This window comes from Dipodomys ordii, unplaced genomic scaffold (genome assembly GCF_000151885.1).
Source record: "Dipodomys ordii isolate 6190 unplaced genomic scaffold, Dord_2.0 Scaffold157, whole genome shotgun sequence".
In the NCBI taxonomy this organism is placed as follows: Eukaryota; Metazoa; Chordata; class Mammalia; order Rodentia; family Heteromyidae; genus Dipodomys; species Dipodomys ordii.
This window is the reverse complement of record NW_012267373.1, coordinates 392756-417344: the sequence shown is the minus strand read 5'-3', so window position 1 is coordinate 417344 and position 24589 is coordinate 392756. Positions and strand designations below refer to the sequence as shown.

The 24589-nt window shown below is 39.9% G+C and overlaps 1 protein-coding gene across 1 annotated transcript in view; it reads right to left on the bottom strand.

Annotated features, from left to right (window-relative positions):
* The window catches only part of Fam184a (family with sequence similarity 184, member A), a 92088-nt gene extending 67761 nt beyond the window's left edge, over nucleotides 1-24327 (bottom strand). The window contains exon 1 of the mRNA XM_013032776.1: nucleotides 24169-24327. Within this exon, the coding sequence (XP_012888230.1) occupies nucleotides 24169-24327 (159 nt within the window). The remainder of the gene's footprint in view (nucleotides 1-24168) is intronic.
* Nucleotides 24328-24589: the final 262 nt, after the last annotated feature.

The following is a 24589-nucleotide window of genomic DNA, read 5'->3' as shown; positions in this document are numbered from 1 at the left end:
TTTCTTTCTTTCTTTCTTTCTTTCTTTCTTTCTTTCTTTCTTTCTTTCCTTCCTTCCTTCCTTCCTTCCTTCTTTCCTTCCTTCCTTCCTTCCTTCTTTCTTTCTTTCTTTCTTTCTTTTTGTCAGTCGTGGGGCTTGAACTCTGGGCCTGGGCGCCGTCCCTCAGCTCTTCAGCTCAAGGCAAACGCTCTACCGTTTTAGCCACAGCACCACTTCCAGTTTTCTAGTGGTTAATTGGAGATGAGTCTCACAGACTTTTCTGCCGGGGCTGGCTTTGAACCCGTGATCCTCAGATCTCAGCCTCCTCTGTAGCTAGGATTACAGGCATGAGCCACTAGTGCCCGGCTCTATTACTCACTCTTTCAAAACCATCTCAAGTCTTTGGCTGAAGTCCAAACCTACTTAATCTCTCCTAGCTTTCCCAAATTACTCTTCCAGATCCCCTGACGGAATTAGATGTGTAGCAGTCTTTTGTTTTACATATCTAAGCCCTCCCTCTGTAATTGCAATTAATCTTCATCAAATAGCAGTCATCTGTCATCTGAGAGCCTTGCAAAAAACCATCAAATCAGATATTTTAAATAATCAAGTTTCATAAATATTTTTTCCATCTTAACTTGTTCTCTATTGGTCTTGTTTTCCATAGTAGCCTCTCCTAAAATTCATTATTTTGATTCATTGAAAATGTACTAAGTAGGAAACAGCATTAAATCCAGCTCTTCAATAAGTCAGCAGGGCAAAAGGATTTTTTTTAATGTCAACTCAATTAACTGGTTTAATTGCTCTCATAGCATGATTTTACTGTTCACTATTCTAACAAACATCTACTCCATACTCAGATAAGAGAAAGAGACCAAAACTGTATTGTGCCTTTTAGAATTGAAAGTAACATTTATCAGAGAATAAGAAGTTTTTCAAAACATGCCAATAAGATAGACTAATTATAGCAAGGAATATTACTGTAGACTACGCATGTAAAAACAGTATTTTCTAAATATAATTAGAGCCATTTCTACTTATGTGTTACTATAAGAGACTGACAACATTTCAATATTAACAAATACTTTAAGACAATTAAGTAGCAAGGGTAGAGGGAGTTGTGGTGGAGTTTTAAGAGATGGGGTTTCATATAAGATGATGTTAAGCTAAATGAACCCAAGTGGTTTTTCCTTTCTTGCTATTGTTTTCAACGCACTTATAATGCACTATGTGATTCTTTTGTTTCTTTGCATGTTCTTCCCCCACGCATAACCCCTGTTTTTACTGTATCTGATTCCAGTGTCCTGCATCTTGCATATACATTTTTATAATTGGGGAGGGGAAGGGATACAACAAAATGCTTAAATAAGGATACAGGTTGACCCATTGTTGAAAAAAAACTTTACAATTTGGGGGGGGAGCGGAAGGGGAGGGAGGAGGGAATATTATTTGGGGAGGTGGGAGGGAAGGGATGGCAGGGGAAAAACAGAGGAGGAGATAACAGTGCTGGATAGGAAATGTACTCATGTAACTGTAACCCCTCTGTACAGTATCTTTACAATAAAAATATATACAAAAAATAAAAAAGAGGTGAGTCTGGTGAAAACTAGTCATGGAACACAGCTGGTATGAATGGATTAAATTAATCCTGGCCCTTGGCTCCCCAGTTAGCTCCTGACAAAGCTGGCTGCTCTGAAGAGTTCTGCCTCAATATACTGGTCTGTTCTGCACAATGCTATTTCCCTTTCCATCTTTCAATGATTTGTGGACCATCATTACGACATTAGTGTCATATTGTTTAGACCTCCCAGCCTCCAGATTCCTAAGCTAAATAAACCTCTTTACTTACACCATACTCAGTCTCAAATGTTGGCTAAGACAATTTATGAATTAGAAGACTCATAGACCACTTTCTCCCATGCCAGGGAGGTAAAACTAACCTACAGTTACAGATTAGCCTGGCTGGAATTGTATATAACTGGCCTCCAACTTCTGGATTTATTGTCATATTCTTAGCTCTCCAACTTTTCCAGCAAAGCAGGCACTTCTAAAAACACATCATTCCAAATTTCTCCATGTGAAAGTATCAGGCTAATCACGCTTTACCATTTTTTTGTCCCCCCAACCAAGGAAATAATCCATTTCATTAATAACTTCTGATCACTATGGAAAATATTCACAGTTTGTTGTATGATCACCAAGTGCCTTTAAAAAAAAAACAAAACACCAGGGGCTGGGAAGGTGGCTCAGTGGTAGCGAGCTTGCCTTGCATGCATGAGGCCCTGGGTTTGATTCCTCAGCACCACATAAGCAAAAAGAAAAAAGCCGGAAGTGGCACTGTGGCTCAAGTGGTAGAGCGCTAGCTGAGGGACAGTGCTCAGGCCCAGAGGTCAGGCCCCACAACTGGACACCCCCCCAAAAATAAACCACCAAAAAACCCTCACAGTCATTCTTGTCCTCCATCTTGAGGGCCACCCATACCCACCAGGTAAGTGACTGAGTGGAAAAAAGATCAAGAACCACTCACTGCTTTACTACATACAAAGATAAGGGTCATTAAATTAATTCAGTAATTAAGAAGACCAAAAAACAATGCCAAGCTATTTGATAAGAATGAGAATTCAGAAGTGTAACAGTAGGTTCCTAAATTGAATAGAGAAGCAATAGTATTCTGAAATACATTTCCTGCCGTTTGCTATTGCAATAAATACTTTAATGTCTCTGTTTCTCAACAGGAGCTATATATAGTTTAGTGAAACAAATATTATGACTTTTTTTCTTTTTTTTTAATTTTTTCTGTCAGTTGTGGGGCTTGAACTCCGGGCCTGGGCGCTATCCCTCAGCTCTTCAGCTAAAAGTGAATGCTCTAACACTTGAGCCACAGTGCCACTTCCAGTTTTCTGAGTGGCTTATTGGAGATAAGAGTCTGCCTGGGCTGGCTTTGAAGTGCAATCCTCAGATCTCAGCCTCCTAAGTAGCTAAGATTACAGGCAGGTAATACAAGCAGGTTAAATATGTTGTAAACATTTAAGCTCTTTAGAGAAAAAGATATTCATATTTAATTCAATGAACCCTCCCTCCACATTTATCTTTCTACTATCCCTTGTCCACTTGTGTCTTTTTCTTTTTCCTGAGGAGTTAATATTTGATGAACTGAGCAACAAATGATTTCAGTTATTAGCAGTATCAGATCACAAGCAAGATAAGCTGAAATAGAAGAGTACAAAAGTCAGGAGACTTTGAAAAACTAAAGTCTATATAGTTTCCTACATTGGAGAATCAAAAGGAAAAGAAAACATATGAAAAATATCTTAAAGGAAGAAGCAAAATCACTCAAAAGAAAAGAGGAAAATTTAGTATCAAATTTTCATCTTACAAGTTTGGATTTAAGGAAGGGTCAGCTAGAACTGCTAGAGTTGAGAAAGGAGAGTAGGTATTTGGGGCTTACGTCTTTTTCACACTTGTGAGATGTCTGATGTAAAAGATGATTAGCTGAATTGTGGATGTGTGACACTGAGGGGATGGCAGGCATCGAGATGCAGATAGCAACAACCTTACAAGGGGCAATGGACAGAGACTTCTTAGTGTTCTTCCATCCCATGGCAAAGTTTCGATCACTGAAGTGTGTCTCTTCTGACAGCATCACTTGACAATGGGCACCAAATTAACTGGATATTTCATTGTGGTTCTAGCTTACAGTTAGGTTTGTCAGCTCTGCCACTAAAATCTTAAAAAAAAAACTCTACAGATTAAAACGATTTATATGACTCCTAGGAACTTTATTATTAGGCCCTCGCTTTCTTTGCAAAGTGCTGTAAACTTGGGTACTGACAGTACACGAGGCAGTTATGTCGTGATATAAGGAAGCCAAGTGACAACAGAAGAACTCAATTATAACGTGGCTAGGTGAAGAGAAGAGTGTAACCCTCTGGTCAACTGTTCTGGCTGATTCCACTTTAACTCCCCTGTTCCACCAGCCAGATGTGTAAAGAAGCCGTGTTGGAAGGCGGATCCCTAACCCTAGTCATTTCAACTCCTAGTTGACCAAATTACATCTAGCCCTGTTGTTCTCTCCGAGGCCTCACTCACAAATCAGAAACAAACCATCCAGCTCCCTTGCTCTGAATTCCTGACTTGAGAATTTATAAGACTAATGAGTGGGTTATTGTTTTATACAGGAGTTGATTGGTACAAAAGCCAGAAAGAAGTAAACAGAGCAGCAATAGGTAACTGAATACATGTTTCATAAGATGGCTATTCCTGAATTTAATGACCATGTGGGGCACATGGGCAGCAAAGTTGGCGCTGAGAAGAGGTTGAGTGGGCAGAGCCCCAGTTGTTTATGTTAAAATCTGACTGGATACCACAACCAGGCAAAGTGACGTCAGTGCGTGAACAGCTCATGGACAGCAGGGAAAGTATAGAAAGCTTAGGCACATGATAGAGTGACCTCTACAGTGATTGGTTGGTTCCTTTTCCTCCCCTTTCCATGACATGTGGTTTTCTGCTTTAAAAAGTGCTTGCTGTGTGGTAATAAACGAGTTCCTGCTTGACTTGACTCCCCTGCTTCTGACTGTCTCTGAGGCTAAGGGAGGCTGGGGAACGGGTGAGCAGCACACTTACCTTTCCTGGGATCCCATCCGTTTTCCAAGGGACGGACGAAGACCCAACATGACTAGATTCTACTTTTTTAACTTACTTTAACTTTCATTCACAATTAACTTTTTTGTCAATAACAAAAAATAATTTTTATTACTTTGTCCACTTATTTTGACAGTCCAATTTTAGGGTTTTGGTTTCAGCTTATCATGTTCAATACTTCCACACAAAATCCTTTTAATTTGTTGGAATTATTTCAGAAATTTCACCCTTGTATTTTAATATATGCTTAAATTAGGTCACAATTGAAGACATAATTACTTGAAGGAAGATGCTGTGCACCTAATTATAACCAAGGTGAGTGAACATTCTGTCCAGCATAAGAATTCTTCAGTACGTATTGTAAATAAATCACGATACCAGTACTTCAGACGTTTGTCATTATAAATTGTCATTATAAATTAATATAAGTTGGCCTAGTAAATTTCACTTATCTACTGTAATCTACACATCTCTCCTTTTCCTATTTTGCTGGAAAAGTGAATTTTGATATTTTAGAAGACTATTGTTTGATATATGGTTTTAATATATCAAATCGTTGCATTTTTATAAATACAGTGTATTTTAGAGCTTGCCACTATACGAGGCATAAATTATTTACTCACAAATAGGTAGAAATTATTCACTCACAAATCAGAATAAAAAAGGGAAGCTTGACTTTCTTTATGACTCTTAAAAACTTGTTGGCAAAGAAAAACAATCCTGTTCCTTCTAAGTATTTAGTCACTCCTTACAGGTTAGACTCTTCAGAAGATATTCAGTTCAAATCAAGCATAACCATCACAGTAACAAATACAAATTCCTTCCTGGAATTTCTCCTGATAGTGTTCCTTCTGCATCCATCCTATTTAGCTATGCCTTCCCATCAGTGGCAGCAAGATTTTATTTTTACTGTAACGTGTAACATGGCTCAAGGCCATCCTGAGAAAACAGTATGTGAGGCTCCATCTCAGCAGTACAAAGCTAGGCATAGTGGCAGGTTCTTGTCATCATAGCTGTAGCAGGAAATATAAAATAGGAGGACCACAGTCCAGGCCAAAAGCAAAAAAGTCCAGAGCAAAAAAAGTGAGACCCTATCTCAAAAATAAGCATAGCACAAATACTAGAGGCATGGTTTGAGGGGTAAATTACCTATATAGCCAAGTATGAGACCCTGAGTTCAATCCCCAAGCACTGCCAAAAGCAAAACCCAAAAAGATTTAGTGGAAAACATGTATGAATAGCTTTCATAATGATTAAGATCTCCGAACTTGAAAAGATGAAGAACTGTGAGGGTAGGATGTCAGCCCATGAACAGCAGTCCTATGGCAACAGAAATATAGGTAGAACTGCCAGTTGGTCTAAACCTGCAGAATGTTACTTACAGAATGAGCTAGATGTACCTCCAGGAACTGAGGTAGAAGAAACGTGAGGTAGAAGAAACGTGTGTTAACGAGCTGTGGTACTTGCAAAGGCTGCAACAAAAGTAGAACCTTGGGAGAGAGCCAGAATTAGTTTTCAATTAAAGAAAGGATATAGAGTTTCTTGTGAAGAGATGAGGCTGAAGAGACATTTGTTCAGGATGGAATGAATTCTAGAAAGCAATTATAAAAGCCTGATGGGTGTCCAAGAGAAGAAAGTACATAGCTGCCTAAGGACAGGTAGAGAATTCAACAGCTTCATTTGAACCTGAGATCCAACAGAAAGAGTCTGATGCAAGATGGAATGAGCAGGCTTAAAGCTTCTCAAGTGTACTCTGATCTTACCATTTTTAGCAGGGCCAACTTTGGCCCTTACACAAGATTTCAATTATGTAACTGTCACAAAAGTTCATTTGTACGATGTCAAACTTTGAGAAAGTTATTTTAAACATCTCTATCAGACCTTTATATTTCCCCCACCCCGTAAAATAAAAATAATCACTGCTCCAAAAACATACCATAAGAAAATGAAGATTGGTTGGGCAAGACCATAGCATGAAACAGTAATAAAACTTCTCCGGACAATAAGAATTCCAGGACCAGATTGATTCATTGCTGAAATTTACCTGACCTATAAAAAAATAATCTAATACTAATGATTCTCAAACTATTCAATAAAATAAAAAGAGAAGAACTTTTCAAACTCATTCCAGGAAGCCAGTACTATCCTCAATTCAAAACCTCAAAAGGACACAGTTAAAAAAAAAAAGATGAATGTTCTTGATGAACATAGACAAAAAATTCCTCAATAAAACATTTGCAAACTGAATTACCAGCACATTAATAAGATCATACACTATGATTAAATTTTTTCATACCAGTGACACAATAATACATAAATCAGTAATATTAACAAAACCCATAAATAGAATCATGGATAAAAAAATCACATAATCATCTCAATAAAAAGCCTTCCACAGATTTCATTATCTCTTTATGATAAAAGCCCAGAAAAAAACACGAATAGCAAAAGCAATCCTGATTTAAAAAAGAACAATGCTGAAGGAATATCTGATTTCAAATTGTATTACATATTACAGAGCCTTAGTAACAAGAACAGCATAATGCTGGCTAAAACCAGACACACTGGCCAATAAAACAGAAGACCTAGAAAAAAAACCTATACAGCTATCTCCGTTGATTGCCAATGGAAATGCCAAAAACATAGAAAAAAATATATTAAAAAAATAGAGAAAACAGTCTCTTCAACAAATGGTGCTAGGAAAACTGGATATGAAAACTAAAACTAGATCATCACTCTCTCAACTACTCAAAATGGATCAAGGATCTTAATGTATTTTCTTTTTCCCCCCCTGGTCCTGATACACAAACTCAAGGCTTAGGTGCTGTCCCTGAGCTTTTATGTTCAAGGCTAGACTCTCTCACTTAAGCCACAGCTCCACTTCTGACATTTTTGTGGTTAACTGGAGGTAGGAATCTCAAGAAATTTCCTGGAAGGCTTCAAATTGGAATCCTTAGATCTCAGCCTCCTGAATAAGATTTACAAGTGTGAGCCACTGGCACCTAGCTATATTCCTAACATGACTATGAATCTTGTTACTCAAGAGGCTGAGATCTAAGGACTGAGGTTCAAAGCCAACTCAGGCACCAAAGTCTATTAGACTCTTATCTCCAATGAACTACCAGAAAACCCAATGTGGTGTTGTGGCTCATAGTGGAAGAGCACTAGCCTTGAGCAAAAAAAGAGCCCTTAGGGACAACACCCAGGTCTAGAGTTCAAGTCCCATAATTGACAAACAAGAACAACAAAAAACCCTTTGAAACCACTAAGAGGAATCTAGAGAAAACAGTTCAAGACTTCAAGGCAGAGACACAGAGTGTGTGTGTGTGTGTGTGTGTGTGTGTGTGTGTGTGTGTAATTCCAATAAATAGCTCAGGTAATGAATAACAGCAAGAATTGACAATGGCAAATAGGATTGATCGCATTAAAAACCTTCACCACAAAAGAATCAAACAGAAATGAAAAGGTTACCTACAGAATGGGTGAAAAATTTTGTCAGCTCTTCTACCAATACAGGATAAAAATATAGCATATATAAAGAACTCAATGTGGGCCTCATGGTGCTCACTAGACACTACACTGAAAATGAACTACACAACTTGTAGGTGTAGACGGGAGGAAAAAACAGACAGAGAGAGAGAGACAAAGAAAGACAGAGAGAAAGAGAAAGAGAGAGAGAGAGAGCATACAAGGGAAGGGGTGACTCTGTCCAAAAAGAAATGTACTCTTTATTTGACTTATATAACTGTAACTCCTTTATATATCACCTGTATAATAATGATTTTAATTGTTTTTTGGTTGGTGTGGGACCTGAACTCTGGGTCTGGGCACTGTCCCTCAGCTCTTTGGCGCAAGGCTAGGGCTCTAATACTTGAGCCACAGTGCCATTTCCAGCTTTTTCTGCTTATGTGATGCTGAGGAATTGAACCCAGGGCCTCATACATGCAAGGTAAGCACTCTACCATTGAACCATCTTCTCAGCCCTGATTTTATTTTTTTTTAAATCTGGAACAGATGAGTTGTACAAATGTAGAACACTTGTCTAGCAAACACGAGGACTCATGAGTACACCAAAAATTCTATTTTAATTAAATAAAAGGAAAGAAATGAAAATAAATACATATATCAATAAAAGAACAGATAATTTGGTGAACGAGTAAAGGATCTGAACACATAGTTCACAAAAGAAGTAAAAAGTACCAATAGTTATATGAAAAAGTGTTCATCATATTTAGTGATCAAGGAAATGCAAAATAAAACTACCCTGAAATTCTATCTTACCTTATCTGACAAGCACATAGGCAAATAAAGGAACCCTTCTACAGTGAGAGTGGGAATCTAAAGAACTACCATATTCCCAGTTATAACACTCCTGGGGTTTTTACATAAACACAATACAGTTTTACTCAGCCACTAAGGAACAAAATTATGTAACTTTGGGGAAAACAGATGAAACTGGAGAATATTAGGTTAACTGAAACAAACCAGATTCAGAAAGACAAGTATCATGTACTTTTCTTGTACATATACTCTAAGAGGAAAAAAGGAGAGAGAGACATATAAAAGTAGAAGGGGAACTATTTTGAAAGAATAGAGAACCAGGTCAAGAAACAAAGGGAGAATAAGGGAAGGTGGTCAAAAAAGTGGGTAGATATGGTCAAACTATACTATGATATAGGAATGTATGAAATGTCACAACAGAACCCATTATTCTGTGTAATTAAGATGCAGTACTAAAATAAGATTGAAGAATAATAAATGACATGATATATGTAAAGTGCTGTAATATTAATTAATTTTAAAAATTTATCTTATTTTCTTTTGTTTGGCAGTGCTGTGGCCTGATGTCTCTACTGTTATCGACAATATTCCTCTCAAGAACTGTTAGGTACACAGGGGACAGGACTGGTGAGCTGCACTGATGCCCACACTGTGGTAGAAACAGCTGTGTTTGTCAGGGGAAACAGTTTCACTCAGAACTAAACATGAAGATGTTTGCCAAAAACTGTTTAATTTCAAGTATTCTCCATCCTGTACATCGTTTATGTTGAAATCTCTCACAGGACAGGCTGCTGGACTCATTTGTATCCCACTCACCACAGAACTACTATTTAGTGGTTACTCAAAAAAAAATTTTTTTTTTGGGTCCGGTCGTGGGGCCTGAACTCTGGGCCTGGGCGCTGTCCCTCAGCTCTTCAGCTCAAGGCTAGCGCTCTACCACTTGAGCCATAGCGCCACTTCCGGCTTTTTTCTTTTTGCTTATGTGGTGCTGAGGAATCAAACCCAGGGCCTCATGCATGCAAGGCAAGCTCGCTACCACTGAGCCACCTTCCCAGCCCCTCAAAACGTTTGCTGAGTGACTGTCCATAGAAGAACAAGTATCTATGACTCAGAGATGCTTCTAGAAGCTATATTTAACATAATTTCTATTAGCTGTCTAAAAGATATTTAGATTTGATATAATATCATTTTCAGATATAAGCTTAAGCATAAAAAATGTGACACACCTAAAATAGGACTTCGATATATATAGTAAATAGAAAAATACTGGCATTTTTATTTGTTATTCTTAATATAGGACAAAGTTTGCAGAAATTTTGTGCAAATAAACTAGCAGACAAGTTGGAAAGGAAGTATGATTAATTTGCTTAAATACATCACATTTTTGCTTCAAAATTTTATTGTGCATTCTAGCTGTTCTCAGAAAAAAACCTTAAGTACATGAGATTTGCATTCCAAAACTATATACTCTATATCAGCCATAAAACTGAAGAGCAAGCTACAAGTAAAATTCTAGTATCCATCTTCATTCCCTGGTTTTGTCCGCCATTCACTACCATCCCCATCTACTCCCATTACAGTCTCTATAATCCTTAGCCTGCTTTTAAATAATAAACCAAACATAGGAGGCCAAACTAATTCCTTACATTCTCAGGGCCCTATTCCTTGCTGAAATCTGGTTTTGGCTAAACACCCAGATTCTCTTCACTGTGCATATGACTCACGAGACCTAAAGTGATTTATTTGGGCATTTACTTAATTACCCAATGGTGTATTCTCACAAACACTGTAGTCAGACAAACCAGATTCAAATGCCAACTCCTCCAGCAGCATGGCTCATAGCTAGTTACTTACCCTTTCCTACTGTCAGCTTCCTCATGAATTAGTCTCCATCTCATGGGAGTTGGTAAGCGTGACCACAATATTATGCAGCTTTGAAAACCAAAATGCCTCAGATCAGTAACATCTAGACATTACTTACACATGTAACAAGGATCTTCCCAGTGATCCCCATATTTTCTCTCAACCTATTAGCTTCATCCCAGCCTCCCATCCCTACAGTCAATAATAGTAGATTAACCAAATTATTCTCTCCTGAAGCTCTTCAACTTTCTTAAAATCCAGTTCTTCTGCTATACCTAGCAAGAAAGAAAATCAGGCTTGGATTAAACCTGTAATAACCTGCCTGCTTCTCATTTCCACATACTGAACGATAACTGCACAGGACTTTGCAAATATTTGTGTCTTTGCCTTTTCTGCTGTATTGTTGTTGGTCTTGAAACCAACAGAACACACCAAATGTGATGACAGGTCACTTTATGATTATATTCTAATGAGACTACAGTTCTACCATGGTCTCCCCTCTGGCTGGCCCAGATCACCTTCTATGAAGAAATTCATGTGGAGAAAAATTAAATAAAGTCTCTTATTAATAGCCATGCAAGGGGAACTCAACAATAGACCTCCATCCTGGGTAAGTCTTCAGAGATTAGAGCCCTAGACAGTATCATGAGAAGCCTTAAGCCAGAACCATCCAGCTAAGTAACACTTAAGATTCCTGAACCTCAGAAACTAAGATATTACAAATGTTTCTTGTTTTAAGCTACTAACTGTAGGAGTGGGGATAAATACCCAGCAATAAACACTAATAAATGTTTTCTCAAATTACTACCTTAACAGATATTAATATCCATCTAGTCTCTGTCCCTTATTCATCAACTATTTATCACACATCTAGTGTGTGTCAGGGACCTGCTAGACTTCCCCTATAATATATTCCCACAAAGTCCTGACAAATGTTCTCAAAACCTTTCTTGTCACCATCATTCTAATTCAAGCCCTCATCATTTCTCATCATATTATTCCCACAGCCTTCCAACAAGGTTCTTTGATGCCTATCTCTTCATATGAAGAGGATCTATTTAAGACACAAGGTCAGGAGAATCTCTCTCTCTCTCTCTCTCTCTCTCTCTGTCTCTGTCTCTCTCTCTGAGCCCCTTTGTGCTCAAGGCTAGTACTCTATCACTTGAGCCACAGCACCACTTCTGATTTTTGAGTAGTTAATTGGATGACAAGAGCCTAGCATGCATGAAGCCCTGGGTTCAATTTCTTAGTATCATATAAACAAAAAAGGCCAGAAGTGGTACTGTGGGTCAAATGGTAGAGTGCTAGCTTTGATCAAAAGAAGCTCAGGGACAGTACCTTGGCCCTGAGTTCAAGCCCCAGGACTGGAGCGGGTGGGGAGAGTCTCACGGGGACTTTCCTACCTGGGCTAGCTTCAAACCATGATCCTCAGATCTCAGCTTCTTGAGTAGCTAGAATGACAGGTATGAGCCACAGGTGCCCAGCAAAAATGCTCTCTTAAGGTCATTACTGCAATGACCAGGATTGTTGCAGACCAAAAACCCTTAGAGTCTTGACAGTTTTATTAAAATAAGCCGCAGCTTCTCTACCACTATATACATATCAGAAGAGAGAACACACTTTCCAATTATGTCATAAGTGATCAGATACAATTTGATTACATAACTCAGTAGAAAGCCATATAAGTCCTTGCATTAGTTTTCTGATGCTATTGTAATAATTTGTGTGCAATGCAAATTTCCTAATCTTATACGGTTGGAGATTTTACTGGGATGAACTACAAAAGCCTTTGGTGAAGTTGTTTCTTTGCCTTTTCTAGCTTCTAGAGGCCATCAGCATTCCTTGACTTGTGGTTCTCTCCCATTTTCAAAACAAGCCATGATTGGTCAAACATTTCTCCATCTTATCATTGACACTAGAGTTCTACCTCCTCTTTCACTTAGAAAGGATCCTTGTGATATATTTTTACTTTTACTTTTTACAGCTGTCGTGGGAATTGAACTTGGAGCCTTGTACTTACTAGTGGACTTCTATAGGTTGGGCTACTCTGCCAGTCCAACTTTGACAGATCTTGTGATAATACATGCCCCAAACAAATAATCAAGAATAATCAAATATAAGAATAATCACCTTGGGGCTGGGAAGGTGGCTCAGTGGTAGAGCGCTTGCCTTGCATGCCTGAGGCCCTGGGTTCGATTCCTCAGCACCACATAAGCAAAAAGAAAAAAGCCGGAAGTGGCGCTGTGCTCAAGTGGTAGAGCGCTAGCCTTGAGCTGAAGAGCTGAGGGACAGCGCCCAGGCCCAGAGTTCAGGCCCCATGACCGGACCAAAAAAAAAAAAAAAAGAAGAATCACCTCATCTCAAGATGTCTAGCTGGGTGCTGGGTGGCTCATGTCTATAATTCTAGCTACTCAGGAGGCTGAGATCCAGAGTATCATAGTTTGAAGCTAGCCCAGACAGTAAAGTACACAAACTCAATCCCAAAACAAACAGCAAAAAAATGGGTGGGAGGCATGGCTCAAGTGTTAGGGTGCTAGCTGAGCAAGCAAGCTAAATGAGAAAGAGAAAAAAAAAGCAATGCTTGACTTATTCACATCTGTAAATGTAAGGTAACATACACACAGGTTCCAGACATTAGGAGGTGGCATCTGCCATAGTCCATAACTTTCTCTAGCAAAGCTCAACTAACAAGGAATAGTGATTCAGAATTTAAGGTTAAATATGTTATATATACACACATATATAAACATATAAACACACACACATATATATACATATGTATATACATATATACACATATGTATATGTGTGTGTGTGTATACCTAAAGAGAACAATATTAAAGTGATGGGTTAGACTTCAGATTAAACTGTTCTATTTTTCAGGAAGCTAACTTTCTTAACTTCTTCAAGAACACTATGTACTCTTACCTGGGATCTTTTCTTCCTTGGTATTTTTTGAAAAGCACCAGATGACTGTGACAAGAAAGCACAAACATACCTACATATGCTCCTATTAAAAATTCTGAAAGGGCTGGGGATGAAGCTCAGCTTACCACATTTGGTCTATAAAACAAGCAATCCAAAAATAAACAATAACCACAGAACTCCACCACTCATAGAGCACTCTTCTTTAGATCACTTCAAGCAGGTATGTCAGGAAAGAAACCAGTAAGACTCCTAACACATTCTATATCTGAATAATTCAAAAACATTTTCCCATACATTGCATAAGATTACCACATAAACATTCAACCAAATACACTATAGTCTCCACACTACACGATTTCTAGTCATCTTTAGTTACCTGGGAAAAGGTTTTTAACAAAACCAACTTCCACACCTGTAGTTTCTGCTGGAAAAGATGTAACTACAAACATATTTTAAGCAAATGAGGACTATAAAAGAGAAGGCTTTAAACTAAAACATTCTCAGGATTTTAAAGCTTTTGCTCCATGTTCTGAAGTAATTTAAAATTTAATTGCTTTTTCTGACCTAGGGCAATATGACAGATCTGATTCTGAACATTTTCAGTTAATATACAAGGAAAGGATCTCATACGTATGATTGCAGGATGGTGTACGTGGCTGGCACTCAAATGAGTTTTTCTGCTCCCACAATCCTTTCCATCCCTCTCAACAGAGGGTGTTTAAGGAAATAATAATAGTTTACCCTCATGTGAGAGTGTTTAGGGGGTTTAAATCACACAGGCTCCTGACAGCAGCTGACAAGCCAAAACAGGGGCTGAGCAAACAGTAGATGCAAAATTCTACCTCTGCTTTTAGATAGTTGGTCCTCTTTATTAGAAAACTTTGTATTTATGAATTTACTTACCTGACAAAATGTATAAATAACCCCCAAATCTAAAAGTGAGTTAGGCAAGCTTCAGGCAGACAGGAATTAGGTAGTACTACTGACTGTGAGTTCAGTATTAATGCACCAATTAGTAAACCAAGTGTTTCAAACAGAAGCACATATCATGTTATGTTGTGATGGGCCTAACCCCTGGATTGCATCCTGGAATGTGGAATGTAACTACTGTGAATAAGAATTGATTGCTAAACTTTTACTTTTTTTTTTTTTTGCTCAGTCATGGGGCCTGAACTCTGGGTCTGGGTGCTATCCCTCAGCTCATCAGCTCAAGGCTAGTGCTCTACCACTTGAGCCACAGCACCACTTTTGGTTTTCTGGTGGTTTATTGGAGATAAGAGTCTCATGGACTTTCCTGCTGGGATTGGCTTTGAACCATGATACTCAGGTCTCAGCCTCCTGAGAAGCTAGGATTACAGGTGTGAGCCACTGGTGCCCAGCTCTAAACCTTTACTTTTGATAGCTGTACTCCTTAACAACGTAAAACATAACTCCACAGAAAAAGAAAATACAGAATATAAGCTAAGCCTAAATGTTAAAGAATACGTCAGCAGAAATGTAAATAGGGGCTGGAGAGAGTGGAAAAGACTTGTGCTTGACATGCCTCTCTTTCACATAAAGTATCTTATTTGGACTTTGTAATAATTTTGTGAGGTAGGCTTTGTTATTCTTACATTTTAGTTGAGTACACTGAAGCTCCTAGAGGTTAAAACATTTATTACAGGCCACATACTAATCAGTGATGAAAACTGAGACTCTCACAGAGACCTGTCTAATAGAAGACCTTTGACCATGTGAGAGGCAATGCTGTGTCCTTCCATTTAGCCTTGGGACTGTGGCTCTCACCTACCATACACATACTAACTCCCAGGTTTCAAAAGACCAAGATTTCCCTTCATCTTTTTATTCCCTGGCCAAATAAATTCCCAAGATTTTAACCAAGAAATATATCAACTGAGGCATCATAACTCTAATTAAGAAGTATGTGTAAAGTGCTAGCATAGTTCTTTACCTAAGAAAAGTAGATATATAATTTCTATCCAAAATTACCATAACAAATAGGAAAGTTACTCATAGGTATGCACTTAGCATTCACTAGACTTACTCTGTTGATAAATATGTTGCATTACGTAATTAATATATTTTCATTGCATTTTCTCATTGAAACACCAGAAAAAATAGTCCAAAATGGGAGAGTAAATTAACAGGAATAAAGTAATAGTACCTAACACAATGTCTTTCCTGTACTAAATGCTGAAGATTTTTCTAAACACACGGACCTATGTGCTCTCTTTCAGTTACATCTATTTTCTTTTATCTTAGATCACATGATTGAACACACATAAATACTCACACTCAAACACACAACTCCCTTCACAAATTAAAAAATATGTTTCACTAGGCAAAACATCTAAGAATAAAACTATCTAGTATTTTGATCATGAACTGTTTCTTGAAGGAAATGAGATTCTGTAGAATATGCTTAAGGAAGAACAGGATAAGAAATGCAAATACAGGTTATATATCTCTAGTACAAGAAGACAAATTGTTCCAAAGCCTGAGACATTTTGTGCACAAGTGTGATGTCACATGGAAAAATCCCATACCTGACCTCATGTGACACAGATCAAAGCCAATATGTAGGTGTACAAGAAAATAAAAATAAAAAACTGTTTAAAAATTTCCTTTAGTCTATGTGTGTAGGTGCATATAAACATAACTGAATTTTGTGCTCAGATTTGGATCCCAATTCCAAGGTATATCATAATGTACATGCAAATATACAAGAATGAAGTGTTTCTGGCCCTCCAGCATTCCAGGTAAGAGATTCTCAACTTATACCTGTGAACACATGGACACACACTCACTAAAATAAACTAAACTTGGGGTTGGGAAGTGGCTCAGTAATAGAGCGCTTGCCTTGCATGCCTGAGGCCCTGGGTTCGATTCCTCAGCACCACATAAGCAAAAAGAAAAAAGCCAGAAGTGGTCGCTGTTGCTCAAGTGGTAGAGCGCTAGCCTTGAGCTGAAGAGCTGAGGGACAGTGCCCAGGCCCAGAGTTCAGGCCCCACGACCAAACCCAAAATAAATAAATAAATAAATAATCTAAACTTGTTCAACTGAAAAGGCCAAAGTCTAAAATTGGCATATTCAAATCATGCACTGCATTTTATAAGAAAGAGAAACAGGACAAATAAAAAAATCAACAAAATTTACTCAGGAATAATTCAGCATTTATAGGTTTGGCCTAATAGGGTTAGTGAGGGAGAAAACTGGTCACTGGCCTAACTGACTCAGTGTTGTCCTCACTGGCTCTATTTTTTATACCCATCCTTCTTGTCCTTTCTTGAGTCCAAGGATGGGTATATACTTTTTGACAGGAGTTGAAATTACACAAATAGTGATTTTCTTGCCATGCTTAGGTTTACCTGACCAACCTTGAGATAATGTTCAACAGGACAAAAATTTTGACCTGGAAATGCTTAATTCTGTCTCCTCTTACCCAGTCCCAATTCTTTCTCTACTTATAGTTAAAATTAATGTGGTACTGTAAGAACAGTCTTCAGATTCCCTTATCTGTCTTTCCAACATGGCCACATTTGACTCAATCTCTTCTGCAATTAATTTTTATGTATTTGTTAAATGGCATTTGGGACAAGTGGCCATGCTTATCAGGGTAGAACTCCTTTGGCTAGAACATTTCACCTTAAAGCCTCTTGTTAGATTACTATAAATTGAGCCTAATTTAGTGTATACATACTAATGGTCATATTAATGATCCAGAGGTAAAAAAGGATTCTAGAAGCATTTATGAATAATATCTTTAAGCCAGGTACCAGCAGTTTATGCCTGTAATCCTAGCTACTCAGGAGGCTGAGATCTGAGGATTGCGGTTCAAAGTCAGACCAGACAGGAATATCTGTGGGACTCTTATCTCCAGTAAACTATCCAAAATGCCACAAGTAGAGTGGTTGCTCAAGAGCTAGCCTTGAGGAAAAGTAGCTCAGCTCAGGGACAGTACTCAGGCCCTGAGTTCAAGCCCCCAAACTCACACACACACACACACAGTGTTTAAAGTGAGTATATTATACTAGAAGAGGTGATATTACTAATCCCCATGATACATTCCAGATAGTTATAATAACTTATTCTTTAATAATTGAGTATGAATAGGAAGAAACTATAGTTTATTAAAACTATCAATTGTATTGATAATTCAAAAATTAGAATATGAACAAAATATTTATATTCAAATCTTTCTAGACTTTAATATAGAAACGGTAAATAAAAACAAGATGTACAGATTAGCAATTCTAAAAATCACAAGGAATACCATCTTTTTTAGGGTAGACAATGTAGCACACAGAAGCCAAGTCTAACATATCCAAATCCTGTGTATTGCTCTTGACAACTAAGTCTTTGTTTTCCCATCACATTTCTTTACATTTATGCTTCATACCAATTTGGAAGACACTGGCAACTCTCAGAGAGAGAGAGAGAGAGAGAGAGAGAGAATAAAATGACAAACCCAGAAGTTTTACAACTTACTGCATTCCCGAATTGCTTCCAAGAAACAACACAAGAAAGTAAACAGTCAAAAAGACATTTAAAATAACCATAGTAGTAATGTTTATACCAAACATAGGGGTTTCTTTCCTTTTCTTTTTTTTTTTTTTTGGTCAGCTGTGGGGCTTGAACTCAGGGCCCAGGCACTGCCATGAGCTCTTTTGCTCAAGGCTAGTACTCTACCACTTTGAGCCACAGCATAACTTCTGGTTTTCTGGTGATTAAATGAAAATAAAAGTCTCACAGACTTTCTTGCCCAAGCTGGCTGTGAACCACAATCATCAGATCTCAGCCTCCTGGGTAGCTAGGTATACAGGCATGAGCCACCAGTGCCCAGCTAGGCATGGCAGTCTCTAAGTCAATACAATTTTTTTAACTGGAGTTACTAAAACTGCTAATAAAAACATGGAAATATTATGACATTTATCTTAAGAACACATGTGGGGGTAGAAGGGGAAGAGGGAAAGTCAGTTATAAAATTTGCAATTTTTAAACCCAGAAAATTTCTACAGTGAAACGGAAAGGCACACCAGTTTCAGAGTGACAACGATAACAAAACTCTGTGATTCAGATCAGTAAAATATGGTTCCAACAGGAGAAAACCAATAGTTCTATGAAACCTTACTGAGTAGTTGTCATTAGAATGTATACAGAGAGCATCTAGTATAGCTGCCAAAGAAATCCAGAGACCTGGTTCAAGTCAAGGTTCTGGTAGTGACAGGTTGTATGTAATCATGAAATAGCTTTTGAGACCTCAACTTTTGCATTTATAAATGTGATGGTTAAGCTGGTTAGAATCTAAGGGTTCGATTAGCTATATACCTTTTCATACTAAAAGTCCCTTTGGGAAATTTTGGACAATTAATCAGATATCATACTTTTGTATACATCAGTGAAATACCAGAAATGAATCTAAACCCTCAGATATGATCAAGTCACTGCACAAGATAATAGTAAAGTCGCAAAGGAGAGAGAAGATGCCGCACTCGGCATTTGCCAGAGCTGAATCCAAACACAGCCAACTGCTTCCCCAGGCTGTGTCCAACCTCAGCTCACATATCCACGTCATGGGCAGAGCTGAGCGGTACAGGGCAACAGCAGTCAGGCCATCAGACAAGCCAGTTCTCCAAGAATCGATTTTACTTAATGGAGTGAAAACCAAATTTGTTTGAAATTTTCAGTGGTGGTGTTGGTACATAAACACATTCTGGTTTGGGAGGCAGTATCACACGATTGGCCATAAAACTTTAAAAAAATATTTGCTATGAATCTAGTATATCAATTCACTTATCTGAGTAAGTAGGGCTATAAATTGAGTACTAAGAAGACTTAATGATACTAAACACAGAGAACAAAAACTACTCTCTGCTCTTTGGGCACTCATCCTAGTTATGACTAAGTGATAAGTGTAGATTGAGTTGTATGAAAAGTGCATTCAGGTGAAGAAACATTTGTAAGAAGCTAATTTGAATTGGTTACTAATAAAGAAGTTTCTACTGAGAACCCAGAGAATTTTCAAAAGAACATTCCAAAGAAAGTACCAGAACATGCTTAAAAATTTCAAGAGAGCATAGCGCCAGTGGCTCACACCTGTAATCCTAGCTACTTAGGAAGCTGAGATCTGAGGATCACAATGGTTTGAAGCCTTCCAGGGAAGATAAGTCAGAGACTGTTGTGTTCAACTAATCAGCAAAAAACATGGGAAGTGCAGGTGTGGCACAAGTGGAAGAGTTCCAGCCTTGAGCAAAAAAGCAAAGAGACAGTGCTCAGGCCCCAAGTCCAAACCCAAGTACCAATGTATACACACACACACACACACACACACACACACACACATACACACACCTCCAATACTAGAGAGATGGGTTGGAGGGGATTACAGAATGAGTTCTGGAGATTTCTTGAGGGAGAGTTATGATAACAAGGCCTTAAATAGGGAAGAGTTATCCCACAGTAAAGGCTGGGGAAAAAGGCAGGCGGGGCGGGGGGTGGAGCTTTGAGGGGACCATGTACTTTGAAGACCTGGCACCTGATTTACTTTGGAAAAATCTAAAGGACAAGAAGAAGCTAGACGAAGATGCATGTGAGACCAGAAGAGAGGGCTGAACTAGGAGCACGGCCGAGCTTATGTGAAGAATGATGGGTCCTATGGACCAGATGTGAATACTATGAGAGACAGACAGAGCTAGGATAGAGTCCTCCCTCCTTGTCCATCTTTGCAGGGTTCAGAGACCAGGCCTAGCAAGACAAAGGAGAAAGAGTACACAAACTAGGTGAAAAGAAGTCTGTAACACCCTGTGCTCTGATTATTGGCTCCCCTCCTTGCAAGAGGCAGGGCTAGAGGGTCACCATGGGGTGAAGGAGAAGCTTCATTTTTAACTTAAGCCTGGGTTATAATCCCAGCATTTGGAAAGCAGAGACATAAAGCACAGGGCTTGATACCTGGCCAGGTATGACAGTGTACCTGTTATCTCAGTTACATGGAAGACCAGCAGAATCCCTGAGGCCAGCCCTAGGCTAGAGGCTGGAGACCATAGCTGAAATACCCAAAAAGTAACTACAAGCATAAAAGAATGGGGGTATGGCTCAAGTGGCAGAGCGCCTGTCTAGCAAGCAGAAGGCCCTGAGTTTAAAACCCACAACTGTCTCCAGGAAGAGGGAGGGACAGCATAATTGTTTAAAGAAGAGGAGTATTTTTTAATATATTACCCACATAAATTTTGCAACTATTCTATATATGTACTCTCAATGGCAGCCTGAACAAAGAACCTACTATGTTCTGTTGCAAATCCAACTCTAAAACAGGCATAACCATCCTTCTTTCAAACTTCCATATCTGAGCTCAGAGTTTGAAGACTTGTTCAAGGCCACATTACTACCAAGTTCTAGAGTGGGAATTTTAACTCAGGAGACTGTGTCAAGTTCCCAAGAGAAGTTCTGTAATTAAACTACTGTGTACTGGCTGCTTCTACTGACTCCTTTCCAAAAGAAGCAGGATTCTAGTTTAATCTTTACAGTTATAATATCTAACTTTGAAATATTAGCCATTATCAAGTCTCAAACAGTTCTAGTCACTATAGTTCTATCTACAATTCTATTCACCATTAGTAAACTCTTCATGAGTGAAAATGTTAATAGCAGATATCAGTAGTTTCTAACTATCTATACATACTCAATTCATGATATCATGCTTAAGCCACTGTATATACAGTAAGTCTATAGACTGTTAAATTTGACAATCTCTATGTTTTCACAGAAACTGAAGGGAACTGGCCTCAAAGAGTCCTATTATTAGATTGTCTCATTCTTAGGCTTTATTTTAGTAAATACATACTCAAGAGAGAGGGGTGAGGAAGCCCTAGGAATTTCAGTATAACTTGGTGATACTTGTCTCTTACCTGGAATGATTTTACTACCCCTGCCTCACCATGCTCTGACCCAAGAACATCTGGCCATTTCTGCTAGACACAGGCATGTGGTAGTGTAGGTAGTATAGGTAGTGTAGGGATACTGCCAGACACCCTAAAATGTGCATAACAGCCCATGCGCATACAGTACTATTGGCATTTTTAGACTGGAGAAATTTCCACATGGAGAAACCTGAGAAGATAGGATTAAATGTCTGAAGTTCTTAGATGTGGGTGGGGTAATGAGTGTTTAGGAACTGTAACTACAAACACTAAATCAGAGTCCAAGTAACATTCAGTGGTGATTAGGGCCGGCATTCAGCAGTGATGGGCCACTGGCAGACTTGTGGAGAGTGGTGAAAATAGAAAAAGTCATACCTCCTCTATGCACAACTTTGCCCTAACTTGCTTCTTCTGATAAAAGGACAGGAAATTGAAAAGCATTATGTAACAAGGAAAAAAAAAGTTTCCTGAAGAGAAACAGGTTTTATTAAACTCTACCCAGTCTGAGGATCAATTTATGGAGTGTTTCAGGACCAATTTATGGAGGGCTTCAAAGGGTTACAATCTAAGAACAATGGATGTCCCAGAGGGAACAAAGAAAAACCAGAATAAATATTCATGTGCTTCACGCTGGACATCAGTATTCTGAAGATCAAATGCCAGTGCAGGAGGCCTGGCTTCACCCCACACCCACACTGATGACACAGTTATTGGACCTTTTAGCCTTATCCTTTCTCTAAACTGCAGGTCTTTCTGTTACAAAAGAAAAGACTGAAAACCAGACACTTAGCAACCTCGAAAGTAGTGCTCACAAACAATAAAAAGACAACAAATGAAAACAAGTCAGAAAATTCTCTTCTTTCTTTTGCTTATGCGTGTGTGTGTGCGTGCGTGCACACACGAGAGCATGCATGTGCATGCACACACACACGTTCCAGTACCAGGCTTGGCTTTGTGCTCCTGTTTGGCTTTTTCAATGCTGGTGCTCTATGACTTGAACCACACCTACATTTCCAGGTTTGCTGATTAATTGGACCAACTGATATGTTGAATTAAAGCTGTTTTGCAGAGCTACTCAAGAACAATAAAACTAAAATTAAAATATGAGAGAGTCTCACAGACTTTTCCACTGAGGCTTCAAACTTTGATGATCAGATCTCAGCCTCCTGAGTAACTATGAATAGAAGTCTGGGCCAGAAGCCCAAGGGGTTTTTTGTTGTTGTCATTTGTTTGTTTCTTAAATCAGCACTAAGAGCTTTTTAAAAAAATTCTTTTCTCACCACCTTTTCATTCTCATTTCCTTTGCTTTCTTTCCAATTCCAGTACCTTAATTACTCTCTCAAAAAAAAAACATTAAAACAAGATCCAGGCACTGGTGGCTCAGGCCTGTAATCCTAGCTACTCAGGAGTTTGAGATCTGAAGATCATGGTTCAAAGCCAGCCCCGGCAGGAAGTGATACTGTGGCTCAAGTGGTAGTGTGCTCACTTTGAGCTGAAATCCTGGGGACAGCGCCCAGGCCCAGAGTTCAAGCCCCACAACCAACATAACAAGACACTACCAACAAAAAAATGCTGAAAATCCAGGAGTTGAGTCAGACTTCAGATATCACTCAGCAGTAAAACCCCTGCAACATCCACCTCTGCTCAGATACCAACATCAAGGGTAGAGTGGTTGTCACCTCCCACTTCCAGACACCACAAATCATTTCTCACTGGGGGAGGACTGCAAAATCGTCGCTAAGAGCCAAATGGAACTGCATCCTAGGTCGGAACTGCTTTGGCTTCACAGGAACCAACTCTTCCTTATTATCACCGTTAAATAAATTACAGGTAGAAAAAAAAAAGAACCAACTCAAGTTACCATCCTGAAACTACAGTTGTTGAACCGATCCTCAGCGTTTCAGCGCTTCCATTGTCTTTTGATACCTAAAGGCACACACACACAGTGTGATTCATCCACAAAGCCCTACTTGACTTCTCGTTAGGATCAGGAATGACTCACTCACTAGACACCTCCCCAAACTGCATGGAAGGAATGCTTTTCCCTCCCACATTCCTCAGAATAATCTCAGAAAAGTTTATTTTCCCTCTGGAACTAACCGTGTGGATCCCATAACACACGGATTAATTGCGAGGATTCCGGGTTGTACCGGGTAAAACCGTACTGCACTCCTGGGGGACTGGAGCGGGGTGCCTGGCTGGCGGGAGCCTGGTGGCAAGCTATACTGGAGAGCAACAGTCAAGCGGATCAACTGTGCTAGAACAGGGAAAGTGAACCCCAGTGTGCTCTGGGAGAGGGGGGACGTGGTGGGGGGAGGTTCCTTTCACCCTAAAGCTCCACCAGGGTCAAGGTCCATCCACCCAATCGTGCAGTGGTGTGGTCTCCCCTGAATCCACGTCGCCAGGCCTCCAGCTTAGTCTGGCGGGGGGTGTGTGGGGAGGGCGGGGTGGGTCTCGAGGCAGTGGCTTCCCCGCGGAGCCGGAGGGCCCCCCCCGGCCGCCCGGCGCCTCCGGGGGGAGGTGAGGCACAGGTGCGCCCCGCGGCGCGCGCCCGCCTTACCTTGGTGAGCTGCGCGATCTTCTTGCTCATCTTCAGGTGCATGTCCGGGCTGTAGTCCATGCAGTGTCCGGCCAGCTGCGCGGCCGCCGGCGTGGGCGCGAATTTGGCCGCCCCGCCGCCGTAATAGTGCTGTTGCCAGCTCATACCCGGGGTCGCCATCTTCCCGACAGACCCCGGCCGGGGCACCTGTGCCCTCGCACGGGGGCAGGCCCGTGTGACAACGCTGTCTGGGAGGCCAGAGCCCGGGCGGCCGCTTCCACCCCCGACACCCCGCGTCCGCCAGCCTCGGCCCCACGCGCGTCCCCCCTCGCCAGCCCCCGGTCACCACCCCCTTCCTCCTTCCAGAGACGGGGCGGCCCGTCCCACGGCCCCAAGCCACCACCCGTGGGCGACAGCCGCGCAGGGCGCACACCCGGGTCCG